The sequence below is a fragment of the Tetrao urogallus genome (assembly GCF_951394365.1).
Source record: "Tetrao urogallus genome assembly, chromosome: 4".
Classification (NCBI taxonomy): domain Eukaryota; kingdom Metazoa; phylum Chordata; class Aves; order Galliformes; family Phasianidae; genus Tetrao; species Tetrao urogallus.
In genome coordinates, this window is record NC_136817.1 from 49,438,267 (window position 1) to 49,457,124 (window position 18,858).

The 18,858-nt window shown below is 39.8% G+C and overlaps 1 protein-coding gene across 1 annotated transcript in view; it reads left to right on the plus strand.

Annotated features, from left to right (window-relative positions):
• The window catches only part of RFC1 (replication factor C subunit 1), a gene marked incomplete at both ends in the record, with an annotated part of 31,174 nt that extends 12,728 nt beyond the window's left edge, over positions 1 to 18,446 (plus strand). The window contains 21 exons of the mRNA XM_079534625.1: positions 509 to 741; positions 1,466 to 1,540; positions 2,799 to 2,876; positions 4,339 to 4,423; positions 4,513 to 4,799; positions 6,202 to 6,309; positions 6,843 to 7,022; positions 7,321 to 7,425; positions 8,547 to 8,955; positions 9,734 to 9,843; positions 11,643 to 11,757; positions 12,241 to 12,329; positions 13,602 to 13,739; positions 14,217 to 14,312; positions 14,419 to 14,517; positions 14,980 to 15,134; positions 15,250 to 15,367; positions 16,134 to 16,279; positions 16,700 to 16,913; positions 17,657 to 17,848; positions 18,351 to 18,446. Coding sequence (XP_079390751.1) covers positions 509 to 741; positions 1,466 to 1,540; positions 2,799 to 2,876; positions 4,339 to 4,423; positions 4,513 to 4,799; positions 6,202 to 6,309; positions 6,843 to 7,022; positions 7,321 to 7,425; positions 8,547 to 8,955; positions 9,734 to 9,843; positions 11,643 to 11,757; positions 12,241 to 12,329; positions 13,602 to 13,739; positions 14,217 to 14,312; positions 14,419 to 14,517; positions 14,980 to 15,134; positions 15,250 to 15,367; positions 16,134 to 16,279; positions 16,700 to 16,913; positions 17,657 to 17,848; positions 18,351 to 18,446 — 3,128 coding nt within the window. The remainder of the gene's footprint in view (positions 1 to 508; positions 742 to 1,465; positions 1,541 to 2,798; positions 2,877 to 4,338; positions 4,424 to 4,512; positions 4,800 to 6,201; positions 6,310 to 6,842; positions 7,023 to 7,320; positions 7,426 to 8,546; positions 8,956 to 9,733; positions 9,844 to 11,642; positions 11,758 to 12,240; positions 12,330 to 13,601; positions 13,740 to 14,216; positions 14,313 to 14,418; positions 14,518 to 14,979; positions 15,135 to 15,249; positions 15,368 to 16,133; positions 16,280 to 16,699; positions 16,914 to 17,656; positions 17,849 to 18,350) is intronic.
• Between the last annotated feature and the right edge of the window lie 412 nt (positions 18,447 to 18,858).

The following is an 18,858-nucleotide window of genomic DNA, read 5'->3' on the forward strand; positions in this document are numbered from 1 at the left end:
TACCCTATAATCATATGTGAGAATCTACTGCGGGTGCTTGTAAGTACAGTGTTCTAGTGTTCAAAGCATATATTAAGTGATCTATTAATACTACAAACAAATGAAACACAAAGCTAGATTTATTTTACGTATGTTATTTCAAGAGTTGTGCTGTGCAGTTGAATGGCAGTTCAGATTTCAGTGACCTGTATTTCTGTTCATGTGCTATCTTACGTAAGAGGGGAAGACACTCTGCAGACCTTTGTAAATAAGACAGAATGTGTTTATGCAGGTTGAAGACCTGAAGCTTTATTTTAGCAATCAATTTAGTCAGACTTAGCTACGCTATTTAGATGCTAAATATTATGTTATGGAATGTGGCTATTTATTTTCCCTCTTTTGCTCCAAGTCAACTTCAAACATGCCTAGTATTGTCTTAGGGTCTATGTTAATGTAACCTGACCAAAGTAATTCTCTGGACATTATGAGAACCACGTGTCAGAAGTAATATAATATTCTTCATATTTAGATGAAGAGGATGACTTTGTCAACAAGAGAATTTCCCTGAAACCGAAGGAGAATGGGACATCAGCAATCAGTTGTCCAGGAACAGCAGCAGTGAAAAAAGGAGATGTAAAGCCACAGGCTAAAACCAAACCATTATCTCCAGTGAAACTGACTCCCACCTCAGCTCTTGATTACTTTGGGACAAGAAGTGTCCAGCGGTCAGAAAAGAAACTGGTAGCGAGTAAAAGGAAGGAAGTAAGTACTGATGGTGCTCCTTTAGGTTGCTCTGTGTCTGAATGCAGAACAAAATGGCTTACTTAATGGCCTTCAAACGATTCTTCCTTTTGTACTGCTTAAGGTTACTTTTTCATAACCACTCAAGTGTAAGGGCAATTTTGACAGTACATACAAGCATACCAAGTCTGCAAAAACAGTTGTAGAGTAGTGCTTCTGTATTTGAAAAGAGAGCATAAAGTTGGAAGCAGTGCTTTCTTTATTGCTTTTTCCCATGTAACTTTTCTTAAAATATTACAGCAGTTTTATGAGAGGAGTAAACAAAGAGGTAGCTTATAGTTTAGAGAAGGGTGAAGGTGGGGTGTGGTGAGCTTGTGCAGGGGGAAGAGGAATAATGTTGTTTTCCAGAGCTTTATAGTGTATGCATTCATGGAATAACAAAGCAACAAGTGTAGTGTGGAGGAAGTTCAAAATTGACAGTGTAGTTGTTGGTCCTGTGAAGCTGAGCAGCTGTGGTAGCTTTAGAGATGTTCAGTACTATTTGAAGAAGCGATACACAGGTTACACCGTGGTTTTGTTTTGGATAGCAAAACCTCTTGAAAACAGTCCTGGTTAAATGTGTATAGGTTAGGGACAAAATGCTGCGTGTCTACTTACCAGTCCTTTTCTAGAAGCACACAAAATGAAATTTTTATAAAATGTTGAGCAAACTGAACTGTTGGTCTGTTTTTTTTCTTACATATAGCCTTCACAAAGCGCAGACAGCACACTAGATGATGAGGCCATTGCTAGGCAACTGCAGCTTGAGGAAGATTCAGAGGTAAAAGCTGTATAAATCTGTTGCTGTATGCCGGGGCAGTTTGTTTAACTTAAAATGTTAAGAAATGAAGATAGACTCTCTGTGGATCCTATAAATTACATGTGCACACGCACCTCTGTTTTGCTTGAACTCTTGCAGATTTATGCAAACTTAGTCAGGCAGTGATTTATAGCCATTATTTCAGTTACGTAAATAGAACGTTTCACCTATTTTCTGTCTCTGCAGACTGTTTCTACCCATGCAGGTGTCTAAAATCTTGTTTTTCACACAGAACTTGTTTTCTGCTTCCTTGCAATTGTGTGTGTTTTATTCCCTGAGACAAAGGCACACTTGTCACACGTGTTGGCTTTACTCTGGGAAAATCTGTTCGTTTCCCGTTGGTGGTATTGAGCATCCTTAGAAATAGATATCTTAGGTGCAAAACATTATCTTATCCTTGACATCCTCAGAGGTGTGATAAATCTGGCTTTATTGTATTGGAAAGTTAAATAATATGTTAGGAAAACTGAGTTGATTCCAACAAAAGCAGCAATTGTGTGACTATAACTCTGTAATCATCTGACATAATCAGAGGAATGTGCATTGTCAGGTGTGTATCTGCCTCAGTCTGGTTTGTGTTTGGTAATCTGTGCCCTTCCCCTATCAAGGGGAAACAAGGAAGACATTCTTTTAATCATTATGGGCACATGAAAACAGTGCCTGTGGTATATTATTGTTACAAGGTCATCTGCTTGAGTCTTACAATGTGGCATGTTAGACATTAAGATAGTAATGAAATGATTTTGTTGTTTTGTTGGAAGAGCGGTCGGTATTTACTTACAGTGATGCTCACTGAATTAAGGAAGAGAGGTTTTCCCCAAAGGGCCATGTTTGATAGAAGAGGTTACCTGAAGATCAATTGAAACTGTATGTGTTGCACTCACCTTGCTATGTGAAACAAAGATCTGAAGGGACAGAAAACAACTTCAAAAACAGATTGTATGGGCCTGTTAACACGTCTGGTGCAACAAACTCAAACTCTAGTTTTGCACTATTTATGTCATTTCTGGGGCAACAAGTCATTCTGCAGTGCCACCTTCAGAAATTTATTTGTACCTGGTAAGCTGGTAGGATATTCCCATCTTCCTGCCCCTTCCCTCCTACCCACCCCAACTATATGCCATCTTATTTTAGATATTTTGTCTTGAACAGTAGAGAGTTTTAAAAGATAGTAGAATTGAAACTTCCTTTCTCTAAAACTTCTTTTCTCTCCTCCCAGCTGGAGAGACAGCTGCATGAAGATGAAGAATTTGCTAGAACTTTGGCAATGTTGGATGAAACACCACAGAAGAAAAAGGTTGAATTCTTTTTAAACTTTGGTTTTTCGAAATTGTATTGCTAGGGCTTATCTTGTTGAGACACCTCATCTGTGTCTAAAATTAAGAAGCTTCCACACAAATGCCTTAAAAATAGCAAAAAAAATCTTTTTGCATGAAAATAACATACTCACTTTTTTACGCTTTCCTCATGGGATTTCTTCACTCAGTAAATTATGTCATTTCTAACAGCAAACACTAATATATCTTTGTGCTGTCTGTCTTGAAATGTAAATCTAAGTTATAGCTCTAATGAAGTCTGTCTCAGCTGTCTGTGGATGCATCTAAGCTGCTTTGTCTCCTCTGTTCCTTCTGCTAGTGGAGATCATCTGTGTCATGGCACGTGTACCTGTCTGTAGGTTTCATCTTATAGCGAGTGGGTCAGAATCTATTTTGTCTGGCAAAAAGCCTTTGTTACTGCCATACCACAGCTGAGACCAGTGGTTTAACTATTATTTCCATGTATGATCTCAATGGATGAAGGCATGTACCTAAAGTATGAGAATGGTTTAAATAGTTGAATGATTCTCCTTATAATTTTTCCATTCTCCAACCATTCACAGTTCACGATCTTGATCCAAATTTGATTTTTTATGAATTTAGGAACTCACAGTGGATTTTTTTTTTTTCCTGTGAGAAAGTTTGTTTCATTTGCAATCATCTACAACATGCTGAGATTTGCTTTTGAACCAGTCTCAGTTCCAAGGGAACGTACACACTTATGAGTGATGCTCTTCATTTGAACAGTGATCGTGATGGAAAGGATCATATCCTTTAGGTTAAAGTTTTACATCCATCCCTGCTCATTTCACAGAAATGGTCTGCTCGTCTCTCTAATACCTGAAGTGAAGTGACATGCTGAGGGCTGATACCTTAGGTCAGCTTTAGCTCCTCTGTTTCCTGAGGACCAGATCAAGAAAAGTGAGTTAAGGGCACAGAATGGTGAGAAGTGATGGGAGAGAAAGGAAGGAAGAGAATATGCTCCATCTTCAGAGAGAAGGGGCAAGCAGGGATCTTCAGTTTTATCTCTAACCCCAGTGATGGGAGTTCTCCTAGTTGCCATAGCTTGTGTGAGGCGCAGGACCACTTATGGTACAGTAAAACAGTTCCTGTGTTACATATCTGGAGTTTTGGAAGTTAGGATAGCTCTTCTGGATATTGCAAACACTTCTGCTAGTGCTACTGCTATGAGAGTTGAAACATACAAACTGGAAGTTTGTCTGCTGTTTGAATTAAAAAAACAATTACGTGTATGGCTGGATGTAGGATTTGCTCATCTGCTTGCTGTTGATAGTATTCTCACTTGTGGTAGGGAGCAGCTTTTTTGTGCACGTCATTCAGTCTGATGTACTGAACAGTTATAAAACAAACAAACAGTTAGAAACAAACGCTTAGTGGCGTTTTGGGACACACGTTTCTGATTGGCATCATTTGTTTGCTTAGGCCCGGAGAGATTCGGAGGAGCAAACGGTGTTGAGCATCAAGAGCAGTCCTAATGTGACAGGAAGATACAAACAATCCCATAGAGGTGGGTGTCTAATAGGGTGGATTGGTGAAATGTTTTCAAATTTCAGTATGTTCTTACCTATGTACTCTCCCTCCTTTGCCTCTTTCAAGCGAAAGCAACAAACTCGGCAGCCGAAGTAAAAGAACAAACTAAATCTGAAAATTCAAGAGAGCCTAACTTACATCCACGGTCATATGATGGTGAAATAGCAAGGGCAGTGACGGAGAAAACCTTGCCTTTGAAACCTACCTCGAAGCTTGTGGCTCTAAAACAGAAGGAGGAGACTACTAAAAAGGAAAGTGGCACTCAAAATTTACTATCAAAAGAAAAAAATGCTACGGGGAAAGAGGAGAAAAGAACACCCAAGAAGGAGAAAATTTCTCCCAAGAAGGCTGAGGTAGGAGCTGTTCATGTGAACCTAGTTGGCTTGGTGGAGCTTACAGGGAAGCAATTTTCCTATTGTATGTCACTGTTGTATCCAGGTACTTTTTTGTGTGTACTTTGGGTGTTTTTTTAAGAATTTAGAATCTTAGTAGAACTCAAGTTCCTAGCAATTCTAGAAATGTATGAGATAAATTAGCTGGACAAATACAGATGAATTACATGAAGGAATTGAGCATTTTTTAATGTTCTCTAAGATGTGCGCAAACACTGAAACATCAGCGAAGTACTTTTTTTTTTTTTTTCCTCATTTAACTTCCTGAAAGCCTGTGTAATGCAGAATTTTTGGCAGCAAATGAAGCAGAGGTGATTTTGTGAACGCTATACTTCTAAAGACACATCACTTATTTTCTTCTCCCCTCCCTCTGAAATTTCCTGCCTCTGAAATACATTTCTTACTGTTAAAATGTTACATAGGGATGGAGTTCAGTGTTCTCTTAACTGTCTGATTCAGTAACAAGTGATTGAACATATTCCAACAGTTGTTGGCTACTGCAAAATGTACCTTTTAATCATAAAATAAAAATATCTTTTTTTTTGCATGTAAATAATAGTTGAAAGCCTGTGGCATTTTGATAGGGTGAGAAGTAATGGCCACAAGTTGCAATGGAGGAGGTTCAGGATGGATACTAGGAAAAGTTTCTTCTCTATAAGAGCGGTGTGCATTGGCACAGATTGCTCAGGGAAATGGTGGAGTCGCCATCCCTGGAGGCATTCAGGAGCCACATGGATGTGGCACTGAGGGACATGGTTAGTGGGCATGCTGCTGATGGGCTGATGATTTGATTTTGAGATCTCCTCCAACCTTGGTAATTTCATGGTTTTCCTTTTTATTGCCCGAATTAAATTTAAAAAAAAAAAAAAAAAAAAAAAAAAAGCTTACATGACTTATAATCTACTTCTAGCATTTCTACTTCTTACTATAGCATATTATAGCATGTCAGTAACTGATCATCATTCTGGAATCAAATTGGATGTGAATTTAAAGTAATGACTTCATTAGTAAAGTGAACACATATATGCTGAGTACAGATAAAGATGTGAAAACTGAGAATAAATATTGGATACAGTTCTTTAAATAAAACAAAGTATGACTGAAAAAAATCACCATAAGCACCCCCTTCACTTTCCCCACCCCAGAGAAAAAAACCTCACAACCTCCTTTTCCAAACAGCAACAAAAAAATCCCACGGGCTTTGGTGTTACTTTCTAGTACATAAAAACAGACATTTAATTTTCCTTTATCTTTGTTCCATAGGAATTATTTACACTGTGATCCTTGCGTTTTTCATTGCATTTTATGTATCTAATAAATGTGTTTTTATATGTACCGTGTATTTATTTTTCTTTTGCCCAAGTCTGTAAGTCCTGAGGACTCTGAAAAGAGACGAAGCAACTATCAAGCCTACAGAAGCTTCCTCAATCGCGAGGGTCCGAAAGCTCTGGGTTCCAAAGAGATACCTCAAGTAAGCTTGGCTACAGTAGAACTTCTCTACGTAGAAGTGGTGTGCATCATAGGCTTCTAGTTACAAGTGATCTAACAAGCATCAACTGCACTATTTGAGGTTTATTTAATGGGGGGAAGGGGGGCTAAATTGGAATGCCAAGCAGTGATTGAATGCAAGAAAATATACTGAGAAATTCCTTATCTGGCTTATGAAGCCATGCTGATGTAAAATAGTTACTGGTCTTAGTGTTTGAAGGTTGCTGTCACTCCTTTGACTGACATTGCTGAGCTTGAAGCAGAAAGTGTTAGGAATGTGATAGGGTCAGGTTAGCAACGTGTGAAGTATTGTTGAGAGCAGTTCCTTCTAATAGTTTCTGAACTTCTACACCTGTTATCTATAGCTAGGTAGATTGGGTTAATTTTTAAAGTTTCATAGAGCACTTGATTCTATCTGGTAAAGATTTGAAAAACAAAAACCACAACAACTCATGGTTGAAGGAGTATTTGTAGAACTGCATCACTGAATGGTATTTTCCATGTTATGGTTGTCAGGGAGCTGAAAACTGCTTGGAAGGCCTGACATTCGTAATTACAGGAGTTCTGGAGTCCATTGAAAGAGATGAGGCCAAGTCTCTGATTGAACGTTACGGAGGAAAAGTGACTGGCAATGTCAGCAAGAAGACAAACTATCTGGTTATGGGACGAGACTGCGGGCAGTCTAAGTGTGAGAAGGTGAGCATTGTGCCTGAGGAAGTGGAAGCAGAAAGAAATAATTTACTTGACTTGACTTTTTCATTTATCCTCTGTAAAGAGTGAGCATTACAAACGTGTTAAAAAGGAAAAGTTACTTAGCATAGTTAGTTTCAGTTTTTAGATTTCAGTTTATTTTTGTTTATGCACACATACATTAAGAACAACAGCCTTCTGTTGCTTTTTGTTTTGTTTGTAAGCGTCGCCTTTGCTGAAAGGATCTTGAAGTGAATTATGTAGCTCTCATTTACCATACTCTTAATTCTTATTTTTGCCCCAGGCGTCAGCTTTAGGGACAAAAATAATTGATGAGGATGGCCTATTTGATCTTGTTCGAACCATGCCAGGCAAGAAGTCCAAGTATGAGCTGGCAGCTGAAACAGAGGTTGGTTTGGTTGTTATTTTTTTTTTCTTTTTTTTTTTTAATTGCAGGGTGCTTTGATCTTTTATTCACTGAACAGTAGCCTTATCTGTGATTGTCAGCTTGACCTCATAGGTTAAAAGAATTGAAACTGAAAAACTGTATTTGTGTTTTAAAAATTCTACCTAGGACTGATAAGGTTTACTATAACTTTTTATTCTCTGACATTGTTTTTCACATTTAGGTATTTTAGGTAGCTGTCTGAGGGATTGTTGTATCCTCTTAGATGGCTTTAGTTTTTAGCATTCTTTGTTCTTTGATTTTTATACGGTACCCAGAGACTGTACTGGTGCATATTAGAGCTATAAATAACCATGTGTTTAGATAACAGTCTTTACTGAAAACAAACAAACAAAAAACCTCCTAAACCATACTAAATATACTTATGTGCAATTAAATCTAGCCTGTAGTGGCTGATAAAATGTTGAAGAAAAAAAAAAGTGTTGTGTGATATTGCAGTTATTTCTGATGTGGCTAGACATAAATTGCCACATGTAAATATACTGTTGATGTCATCCCAAGAAGCAGCTCTGAGGTTGTACCAATTGCTTTCGCTCCCTTTTTGTTTGTTTTGGGTTAAATACCTTCTCTGCTTTCTTAAATGACTGCTGCTGCAGTTCTCTTGTAAGTGTGTACTTGAGAGGAGTGCTTCACTTTTTTTGAAAACGTGTTTCCTGGAAGTGTTCCTAGTGTTAAATTGCTTTTAGAGTTGAGACTTGGAATTGTTGTTTAAGATCTGCACTTCTCCTCTGTATGTGTCTGATGGAAGGCCTGTTCTCTGCAACCTGACAGTCATCGGTTTCAAGTGATTTCTTTTCATAATACATCACACTCAGTGAGGAAGGAGAGTGCTGCAAGTTGGACTACTCCTGGGCTGACCTGGACACTTTGTGTAGTGGGTTCTGCTACACAACCTGGTGGCATTGTTTAACAGTGGCTTAATTTTCAGAGAACGTTCCTTGGTTTACTTCAGGGTGTTTATCAGTACACAAGCTCTGTGACTTTCTTATGCATGCCTCTGCATATGTTCAAGCACAGCACGTTAATTAATATATTTTTTTTAATTTTTGTTTAATTTTCCTAAGGCAAAGAAGACAGAATCAAGACAGAAAAAGACACCACAGAAAACGGAGTCTGGCAAAAGGAATTTTAGTCCTCTCAAAAGGGAAGCTGACAGGAAGAAAAGTAATCATACACCTGAAAAGGGAGGTACCTTCAGATCTGTCACGAAAGAAACTACTGCCATTCGAAAGCTTAAGGACTTTGAGCATCAAACTGTGGTGAAGAAAGAAGCCCCCAAACATAAGGGGACCTTGGTTTCTGAGAGCAGTGAAAATAAAACAGAGGCATTACTATGGGTAGATAAATACAAGCCTGCATCTCTTAAGGCGATAATTGGACAGCAGGGGGAGCAAAGCTGTGCCAATAAACTCCTCCGATGGCTCCGAAGCTGGCACAGGAATACCTCAGAAGATGGACAAGGTGGTGAGCATGGTCAACTTCTCTCTGTTCTTCTGTGCCAGTTGCACTGCTTGGTACCATATGCTGGTGGGGGCCCTCTGTGACGGGAGAGCAACTCTACGCAGTATGAACAGAATGACTCGAAATTCAGATGCAGGTTTTTAGAAACAGTTGAGCCTGAGTGTTTTGTTGAAGCAGTTGCTCGCTTACCCCCTACTTCTGTCTGAAGGTACTGTGTGTAAATGTGACTGTTGTTTTCCAAAGCAGATGAAAAAAATCTAGCAGTACTATCTATATAAATAGCATCCAGGCTATTTCAATTCTTTTTCACTGAGAGAAATAGTCATCAGTGCTAACCTGGCTGTACACGTGGGGAAAATGTGGGCTAGCAATATGTCTAGAGGGCTGGCTTCATGTGTGAGGAACGAGATGAGTGGTTAAGGTTCTCTGACAAGTAGCCACTGTCATGTGCAGTGAGCAACCCTACAGGCATTCTTTTGTGAGAAAGTAGTAGTTAAGCTTCACTGCCGCTGTCACAGGTAGTTGGTTTCTTTTGTGGTGTTGTTCCCTATGATATTGCTGTCAGAAAATGGCTGAAATAGTTTTATTGCATTAATATTTCAGTTTAGAATCTTACCTGGTACAGTTTAAAGTGCTTTTGCCCATATGCTTAAGATGCGTGTATATTTTATTTTTTGATACTCGTATCAAGCCTTAAATGTGAAACTCCTGTAATAGTTGATATCTTCAAAGGTTTACATAAAATGTGCAGTTTATATATGTATGTAAAACCTGGAATCTTCTTTTATAGCAAAGACCAACAAATCTGGAGGCAAAGATGATGGTTCTAGTTTTAAAGCAGCATTGCTCTCTGGTCCACCTGGTGTTGGTAAAACTACCACAGCTTCTTTAGTTTGTAAGGTGAGTCTTTGTTAATCATTAGTTTTCAAATTTGAAAATTGGTTCCCAAGACTTTATTTTATGCTGATCCTTTATATGGATGTGTGCAGGTGATTACTGCCTGAACTATCAGGTTCTGCTCCCAGCCTAGCTCTGCCTAGTCAGAACAGACTTAGAGGTGGCCCATAGGAGGGCCACAAAGATGGTCAGATACTGGAGCACCTCTTCCACAAAGAGAGGCTGAGGGATGTGGACATGTTTAGCCTGGAGGAAGGCGCTACGGAGTCCTCAGTGTGGCCTTGCAGTGCTTAACAGAGGGGATCTCTAGGGATGCTGGAGAAGGGTCTCTTTCAGGGAGTGCAGTGACAGCACTAGAGGTAATAGCTCTAAATGAGAGATTTGAATTGGATATTAGGGAGAACTTTTTTCTCAGAGGGTGGTGAGGCACTGGAATTCTGGCAAGCTTTTTGAAACTGCCTTTGGCAAACTTTTGGTTTTGTTTTTTTTTTTTAATTTTTTAAACTAATAGAGATACCTTTCCCTGACTTGACTGTCTCTTTACGATGAGAGAAACTGACAGAGCTGGGCGTCCATTTCAAAATCTGAATTTAGAAATTAGTCTTTGCAAACTCAGTGCAACACTGTACTCCACTGTTTCATGGCAGTCAGCTGGGGACTGGGTATGGTAGGAATGCCTTTAAAGCTGAGTTATTAATAGTGATACTGTGGTGAGTTACAGATGATTTTGTTCTTAACTACAGATCTCTCTCTCAAGAATTCTTAGGAAGATACTGCTAGCTTGCAAGGGTCAGGAAGAATTATCAGCTGTCTGGTCTTTTGTACTGGGAAATAAGGCTCACCTTCTCTCTACAATTCAAATGTTAAAAATAACTTCAGCCTTTTCATTCTTTCATCCCTCTCCCCATTTCCAGAGGCCTCAGAACTTTGTGCCAACCCAAGGGTCGATAACCCAGAGCTGTTTTCCCTGGCTGTTGCTGCACCTGGAGCTGAGTGTGCTGACTTTTGCTGATTTCTGCACTGGTGCAGCCTTTCTGCTTCTAGCTTTTCCACCTAGCTCACACACGGCTGCTGTAGGTCTCTCTGCAGAGTGCTCAGCTCTGCTTCTCAGACAAGGCTAACAAAACTGGGTTATCCAAGCTAAAGGAATAAAGCTGTGTGCAGTACCCTGCTGCAGCTCTATGCATGTGCTGGGAGAGTTTGCTGATAAAGGAGCAGCTGGTTTATGTTCCTTCAGGGACTGCAGGCAGACAAGCCCTGCTGTGAAGTGGTGCAGCTGCGGAAGGAGTCATGTATTTTCTAGCTGCTAAATAGTTAAAAGCTTCTCCTTTCCATCAGCTTTCTGTGGGATGTGGCATGTTGCTTTTCCTGACTCTGTGCATGAGATTTGGATACGCATCTGGAAGTACTATAGAGTTTAGCCAGCCTTGGCTCATAGTTCTGTTTCTGTCCCTTGGGACAGTTCAGTTTTATCTTTCACAGCAAAATCTTTGCCCCTTTTCTTTTTTTTTTTTTTTTTTTTTTTTTTTTTTTTTTTTTTTTGAGGGGATTGGGTTGGGGTGAGAGGTGGAACAGTTCTCTTTTTGGCATGTCTATTCCATGCTTGATTATAAGTATTTCTGGAGTGTGAGAACATAGAGGATAAAGGGAGAGAGGAATCAAAGCCACAGATTAGATTTGGAAGTAATGTTGCAAAAGCTTTCTTCTTGAATTCTGAAAATACTGTTTCAAATTGAGTATGCTGTTGTTCTTCACCAGTCTGTGTGGTCTCACTTTTCTGTGTGGTTTTATGTTTGGACTAGGAACTGGGGTACAGCTACGTGGAGCTGAATGCCAGTGACACTCGAAGTAAGAACAGTCTAAAGGAAGTAGTTGCTGAATCGCTGAACAACACCACCATCAAAGATTTCTGTTCTGGTATGTCTTGTTTGAAGGTGGGCTTGGCTGTAAGCAGTTACAGGAGGGACAGAGCTTCCTTACTGCGCAGTCATGTTAGGAATTGGATGTGCTCATCATGTGGAAGTGATCAGGCTCAAATAAGAGTAGCTTGATTTAGTAAGCTGTGCTAATTCATCCTCAACATAGGATTAAATCCTATTATTAAGAGGATAAGCTGTTAATCAGCACAGGCTGCTGAAGGACTCTGCGGTTGTTCTTCTGTTGCCCAGCACTTAATTTTGGGACGGTGACGTGAGTTACAGACAGCTCTGTTCTGTGAACATACCATATCAGCACATTGGCAGAGCTCGGACAAAAGGTTCATTGCTGCTTCAGCTGTCTAGGTTGGGCTTTCATAATGTGTGAAACACTGGGTAAAACTCTGAGCAAGATCCTGTTTTATTCCCTTAGGAATAAAATATTGTATTGCAATCTCATTTTCTTGTCCATATTCATTTTCAGGCACATCCTCATCAGTTAGTGGGAAACACGTATTGATCATGGATGAAGTGGATGGTATGGCAGGCAATGAAGACAGAGGAGGGATTCAGGTGAAACTACTACAGTTACTAGCTAATGCCATTGCAGAGTGCCTGCCATATTTCATGCCTCTCTGTTGTCTTCAGCCGTGGGTCACAGTCCCTCCAGATTATGGTTCACTGACCTGTTTTAGTGATGTATCTTTGTGTGAGAATTACGCAGTGATAGAATTGGAAAAAAGACATTTAGTTTAGAAAAACAAACAAAACAAAACCACCAACCTCTGCAGAACAAATAAACACACAAACCTTTTAGCTCAGCTGTGTGCACCATAGATGTTTATTCTTGGAGGGTGAATTTATCGCATGCTCTCTGCAGCTGATGTCTGCCAGTAGTGGAAGGTTTGTAATCCAGCTTAGGACAGTGTCATGGTTCTATGTTTTTGTTTTTGTTTTGTTTTGTTTTTATGGAGGAAAACTTATTTTACTATAATATCGGAATACAAAATAACACAATATATACAATTTAGTTGAAATTGAGATTAATAAATCAGACAAGATGAGAGAGAGAGTTCCCGGGACCGAGTCAAACCTGAGAAGGTTGGAATGGCTAGGAAAGCACCCTCCAGCACCCACTGCAAGGCAGCAAGAGAGCGCCCCCCCCACCCCGGAAGGGTTAGATCCCGTGACTGCTGTAATGTACAGGGATAGGTACTTGGAATTGGGGCAGTGACATTTTAATACCCCGTACACTACATGATGTTTTGATGTGGAATACTGAAACCATAAAAAAAAACAAAAACAAAAACATAGAACCATGACAGACAGTTGCCTTCTTCAGTAGACAATGGCCAGTGCAGTACTTTGACAAAGAGCATAGAGACCTTTAGCTCAGATACACGTATTTACCTTGCATGATCTGAAATTGAACTGAATTTCACCTCCATTAGAACAGCCAAAGATTGCTATGGTAGCTTAAGCTCAATGTGCAGGGCTGAGTTATTTGAGCAGGGAACACTCAATCTTTTTACTTCTGCTTCCTCGTTGCTTGTGGCAGGGAATGGTTGAAGATGGGTGCTCCCTCTGGGCACAGTCTGGGTCAAACTGGTCTTTGGCTAGATGTCAGTACTCTTGGAGCTCAAGAGAATAACGTGCAGAAAAAGTAGGAAAAAGGGGCAACATTTTCACTCTGGAAATACAATTAAAGCAAGGAGCTGGTTTATTGACTTCAATCTTAAAAAGATTTGATTTAAGGCAGGGACTAATGCTGCTTGATATGACAATTTAAGCATTCTCATCTTCTGATGTACTTGATGCAATTGTTACAATGTGTTTAAATTGCAGGAACTGATTGGTTTGATTAGACACACAAAGATCCCCATCATCTGTATGTGTAACGATCGAAACCATCCGAAAATTCGTTCCCTGGTCCACTATTGTTTTGATCTTCGTTTTCAGAGACCTCGTCTGGAACAGATTAAGGTAAAGATGGCTGCATGGCTTGCACTGAATTACCAGCAGCGATCTTATCTCTGTGTGGCACAGTTCATAGAGAATTGGAAAATACTGCTTGAAACTCAGCAGGTCACTTCACTGAGTTACTCTGCTTTCCCAAATGGGGTTGTCTGGCTTTATGGGAGGAAAGACTCAAGTATCTCAAAGCCATTCAGATATAGATTTCAATCTTAAATACATCCAAGGATTTTTTTGATTTTTTTTTTTTTTTTTTTTTTTTTAATTTTTTAAAATTTATTTATTTATTTTTTTTTTTTACCAGTGTCAAGGACTGACTTGACTTGTATGTTCAGAAAGAAAGCAGTTTAAATTATACTTAATTAAAAAAAAAAAAAAAACCAAACAAAAAACAAAAAAACAACCCAGCACATTGATAACATGCTCAGTAAGGGAAGGAATTAATAGGAAATCTCTGTCAGTTTCTCAGAACTGTTTGTGTTACAGGGTGCCATGATGTCTATTGCATTTAAAGAAGGTTTGAAAATTCCACCCCCTGCTATGAACGAGATAATCCTGGCAGCAAATCAAGACATCAGACAGGTCAGTGCCATTTCAGCATTAGCATGAATTTAGGTATAGAGATTAGGCTTTTCTCTTTTCTTCTGAAGTGTTTTTATGCTACCACGTTGTCACTTGCATTTTCTAGGTTTTGCATAATCTCAATATGTGGTGTGCAAAAGACAAATCACTGACTTACGATGAGGCCAAAACAGGCGCCGGCAGAGCCAAAAAGGATATCAAACTGGTACGTGTGAAATATGGGGCTGACTGGTAGTGTGATATTTCGATACCATTACTGGGTTTGTAAGCATCTTCTGAAGTGAAGCACTGACAGCCTAGATGTGCAAGGCGCTGTCAAATGTTTTCAGTACGTGTCAGTCTTGCCACAAGTAATGGGCCAGCAGTTAATCCAGCACTGACTTCCATGTTTTGATGTGCTGTCTTCTGAGGAAGATACATACTTCATCTCTTCTCATTTTGATTGCTGTCTTTAGGAGGAAATTCTTTTAATATTAGAACTCAGTTCTCAAAACTGGCAAGGCACTATTGAAAAGGCACATTCAAAAGGGACGGTACCAGACACTGAGCTTGTGCTGATGAGTCCAGATACTGCTGTGTGCAGTCACTGTAGTAGTTCTCTTGACACCGTGCTGAGTGTTAATTGTTTGCCTTGCAACCCACTTTTTGAAATACCTTTACCATTTAGGGCCCTTTCGATGTTGTCCGGAAGGTTTTTGCTGCTGGAGAGGAGGCTTCTCGTATGTCTCTTATAGACAAATCGGATCTCTTCTTCCATGACTATTCCCTAGCACCTCTCTTTGTCCAAGAGAACTATGTGCATGTGAAACCTGCTGCTGCTGGGTGAGTTATTCCATACCCTAAATTCATGTAGAATTTCACAAAGAGTAAAATTTAAACTAAAACCTTCCTGTATTTATTTTGCTTTGTATTAAAATCAATTTTTCTTTTCCTCCAGAGGAGATCTGAAGAAACACTTGATGCTCTTGAGTAGAGCTGCTGATAGCATATGTGATGGTGATCTGGTGGACAAACAGATTCGTACCAAGCAGAACTGGAACCTTCTACCAACACAGGTGAGCACTCCACACTCATTTTGTGTGCTTTACCTATGGGGTGCAGTGTGTAAGACTCAAACCTCAAAATGTCAGTGTAATTTGATGACTTATTATAGTCTGTGCTTTATGGAGTATGCTTCTGTGCTGCTGGGAGTAGAGCAGCTTCCTATAAATGACATGGGTGACCTCATGCTGTATCATGAAACAGTCTTCTGAAACACTGAGAAAACTTAAACCTTCTTTATAAACTGTAGAACCATCTGAACTGATGTCAGTACTCATGTATGCCACGAGGCTACTGGGTTGGGTTTTTTGTGTGTAAAGGACCACGACTGGCATCAGAGAATGTATTGTACCACAAGTTGGAAGGGACCTCTGAGGTTATATAGCTCCATAATTAAATCTTTTAGCAGCTGTGTTCTTGTGAAGTGTTTGCTGTACCGTGTCCATCTCCTGGAGATGATAGGGCTTGTTGGTGTGAAATGAGCTGTCTGTGTGACTCTAAGCCAGAGAAACTATTTAGAAAGAAAACACACTTTTAAAGAGTCATCACTTCTCAGATATTTTACATCATGGTAACAAATAGGGTGGTACAAGAGATGAAATCTAAAAGGGATAAACAGAAACTAGCAGCCGGGATTGCCTTAAGGTGAACTGTGTGTAGTGTGGAGCTCTCTCTGTTCACTTAGCTGCTTTCAGTGAAACGAGTGTAGCAGTGCAGGTGGGTGTCAGTGAGATGGGATCCATTGTGTTCTGAGTTTTGTGTGTGTGTCATTCCTTTCAGGCTATTTATTCGAGTGTTCTTCCTGGGGAGCTGATGAGAGGTTACATGTCCCAGTTCCCTGTCTTTCCCAGCTGGCTGGGGAAATTTTCATCTACGGGCAAACACGAACGTATCATCCAAGAACTGGCAATGCACATGAGCCTGAGGTGAGGCAGTACTGATTCTTGGTGTGTGTCAACAGAGACATCTTGTTCTGTAGCTCATTACTTGCCATAACTCCGTGCTGTCCTTGGTACAATCTTAAATGTGTATTCTAGAAGTATCCTCACAGATAGTTGGTGATGTTTTTATATCGCTATTCTGGACAACAGTCAGAATGAAGACACTTCTTCTTTTCTTAAGTTAGGGTTGTGTTTCCCCAAACATTTGGGTTTTTGAGTGCTGAATACCTTGCATCAGGTTTTCCCTAATCCAAGCGTGACAAAAGATCTATGGTACACCTCAGCTTGTGGTGAGCTCTTAAGGCAGCTGAGCATCCACTTGCTGAGAGACTAACTAGAGGCTGTGTTTAGAGAAGAGCTGTGTTGAGCTTGACAGATGTATTTCTCTCTTTCAATTTGACAAAGAACCCAGGCATGCAAGAGGACAGTAAATATGGAATATTTGTCTCATCTGCGCGATGCACTCATCCAGCCACTGACCGCCTTTGGAGCAGATGGGGTACAGGATGCTATAGCATTCATGGACTCTTACTGCCTGATGAAAGAAGACATTGAAAACATAATGGAAATAAGCATGTGGGGAGGTAAACCCAGCCCTTTTTCAAAGTTGGATCCCAAGGTAAGATTTACTTTTCTTCTCACATCTTTTGTAAGGAAGTCTTACAATGATAGTTATGGTATGGATGTGCTGCTGAAGGCTGGTGAAGATGCAAATGCATACTCTTGTGAACTCTAATTTAATTGAACATGGAAATCCATAGCAGTTCAGCTGTCGAGGCATCCTGTTAAGGGATGCAGCCTCAGTTGTTTTAGGGGTAGGTTGAACATGGGTGTCCAACCCTGTGCCTTGGGTTCCATCCAGTGAAGAGGCATTGTCTTGGCCACATGTAAAACACATAATGTAGGTAACATACGTAAGTAACAACACTTACTTTAAAAATATTTTTATTAAGACATTTAAGAAAAAAAAGGGGAACAAAACCATAAAACCAGGGGGATATTTGCTCTTTTCTTGTGAAACTAATGCATTCTCAGGGAGTTCTCAGTGTGTCCGTCAGATTTTGGATGAAATGTCACCCTTCCTTGCACTCCATCCTTGATGACAGTTGTTCACAAATGACGTAGTGCCAAAAAGCGATGATTGGAGTAAGGCATGATTTCAGAAGTGAGGGATAGTTTTCTCTGGTAAGACTTTCTATAAGAAGTCCAGTAAAGAAATGAGTTAGAGGTGCAATCAGCCATTCAACTCACTGTTCCATTTGTGGATTTGCAGGTACAGTACTTATGTCAACTGAAAATGAGATTGTAAATATACAAATAAACTGTTAAGCTGATGCTCAGTGTTTCCTTCCCTCCTAACAGGTCAAGGCAGCTTTTACACGTGCCTACAACAAAGAGGTGCATCTGACTCCATATTCCCTTCATTCTGTGAAGATGTCTAGACGGCAGTCAGGATCCATGGGGACCTCTGAACTGAACGAAGAACTGAATGTGGAAGAGATCCAATCTGAGGAGGAGGAGCAAGATACTATTGAAAGTGATGCAATGATCAAGGTGATTTCTCTTCCTCAGCACTATACTACCAAACTAAACTTTTTTCTTTTTATGTTAACTTTCTGGGACCTGTCACGTCAAAATCAAAAGCCAAACAAAACCCAGAGCAGATTTTAAATGCATTATCTCTTAAGTTCTTTACTTTTAGTAGTATTAAAAAAAAAAGTTTATTTTCATTGTTTTTTTTTTTTCTGCTAGAATGTTGGAGCACAGTGAGACATCTTTGTACCGCATCAATGAATATAACCCAAGTGTTGGGCACGTCCTTACAGACAGCAGCAGCAAACTTCCCTGCATCTATTGCTAAGCCAGGGAACTGTCACAATGTTGCAGTGTCTGTATTCCATTGCACTTCAAAATGTGATGCTTGAAAGGGAAGGGGAGAGAGGTTCTTCCCCCTGCTCCCTTTTTTATTTTTTCCTTTTTAATTCACTGCATTTGATTTACACCTTTTGCCAGGTTACTCCAGGAATTTTAAACTTTCCCTGTACTCTCTTTGTAGCAAAAAAAGGTGAAGCCTTCCAAGCTGCCAAAAAGAGAGAAAAATGAAGAAACAACAAAAAAAGAAGGTAAAAGAAAAGAGAAAACAAGACATTAAAGAGAATAATCTTGCTCTGGAGGTGACTTTGTTTATCTAACTTCTGTCAGGAACATTTAACTGATCTGGTGATACAGAACCCGTGTATTGACAGTGCTCCTCTTATAGAGGTGCTGTAGCTCCTGTTCTCACACGGGGCAGTGCTGTATGTTACAAGCCATAACTACTCTTGTAGAACAGGCACCAGGGAGCATGAACATGATGCAAATGTGGAGTGCAGTTACCTGGTGTTTATGCAAGTCTTCACAGGGCTGTTTTTATTATAAAATCCTCTGTTATTATGTACTGAAATCTTGTAAATAGTAAATCCTAATCTGCACATTTGTACATTATAGCAATTAAGCAGTGTATAGAATTACAATAAAATGTGTTTCACATGAGGTTTCTATTTTTGCTGAAGGCGCAGCACGTT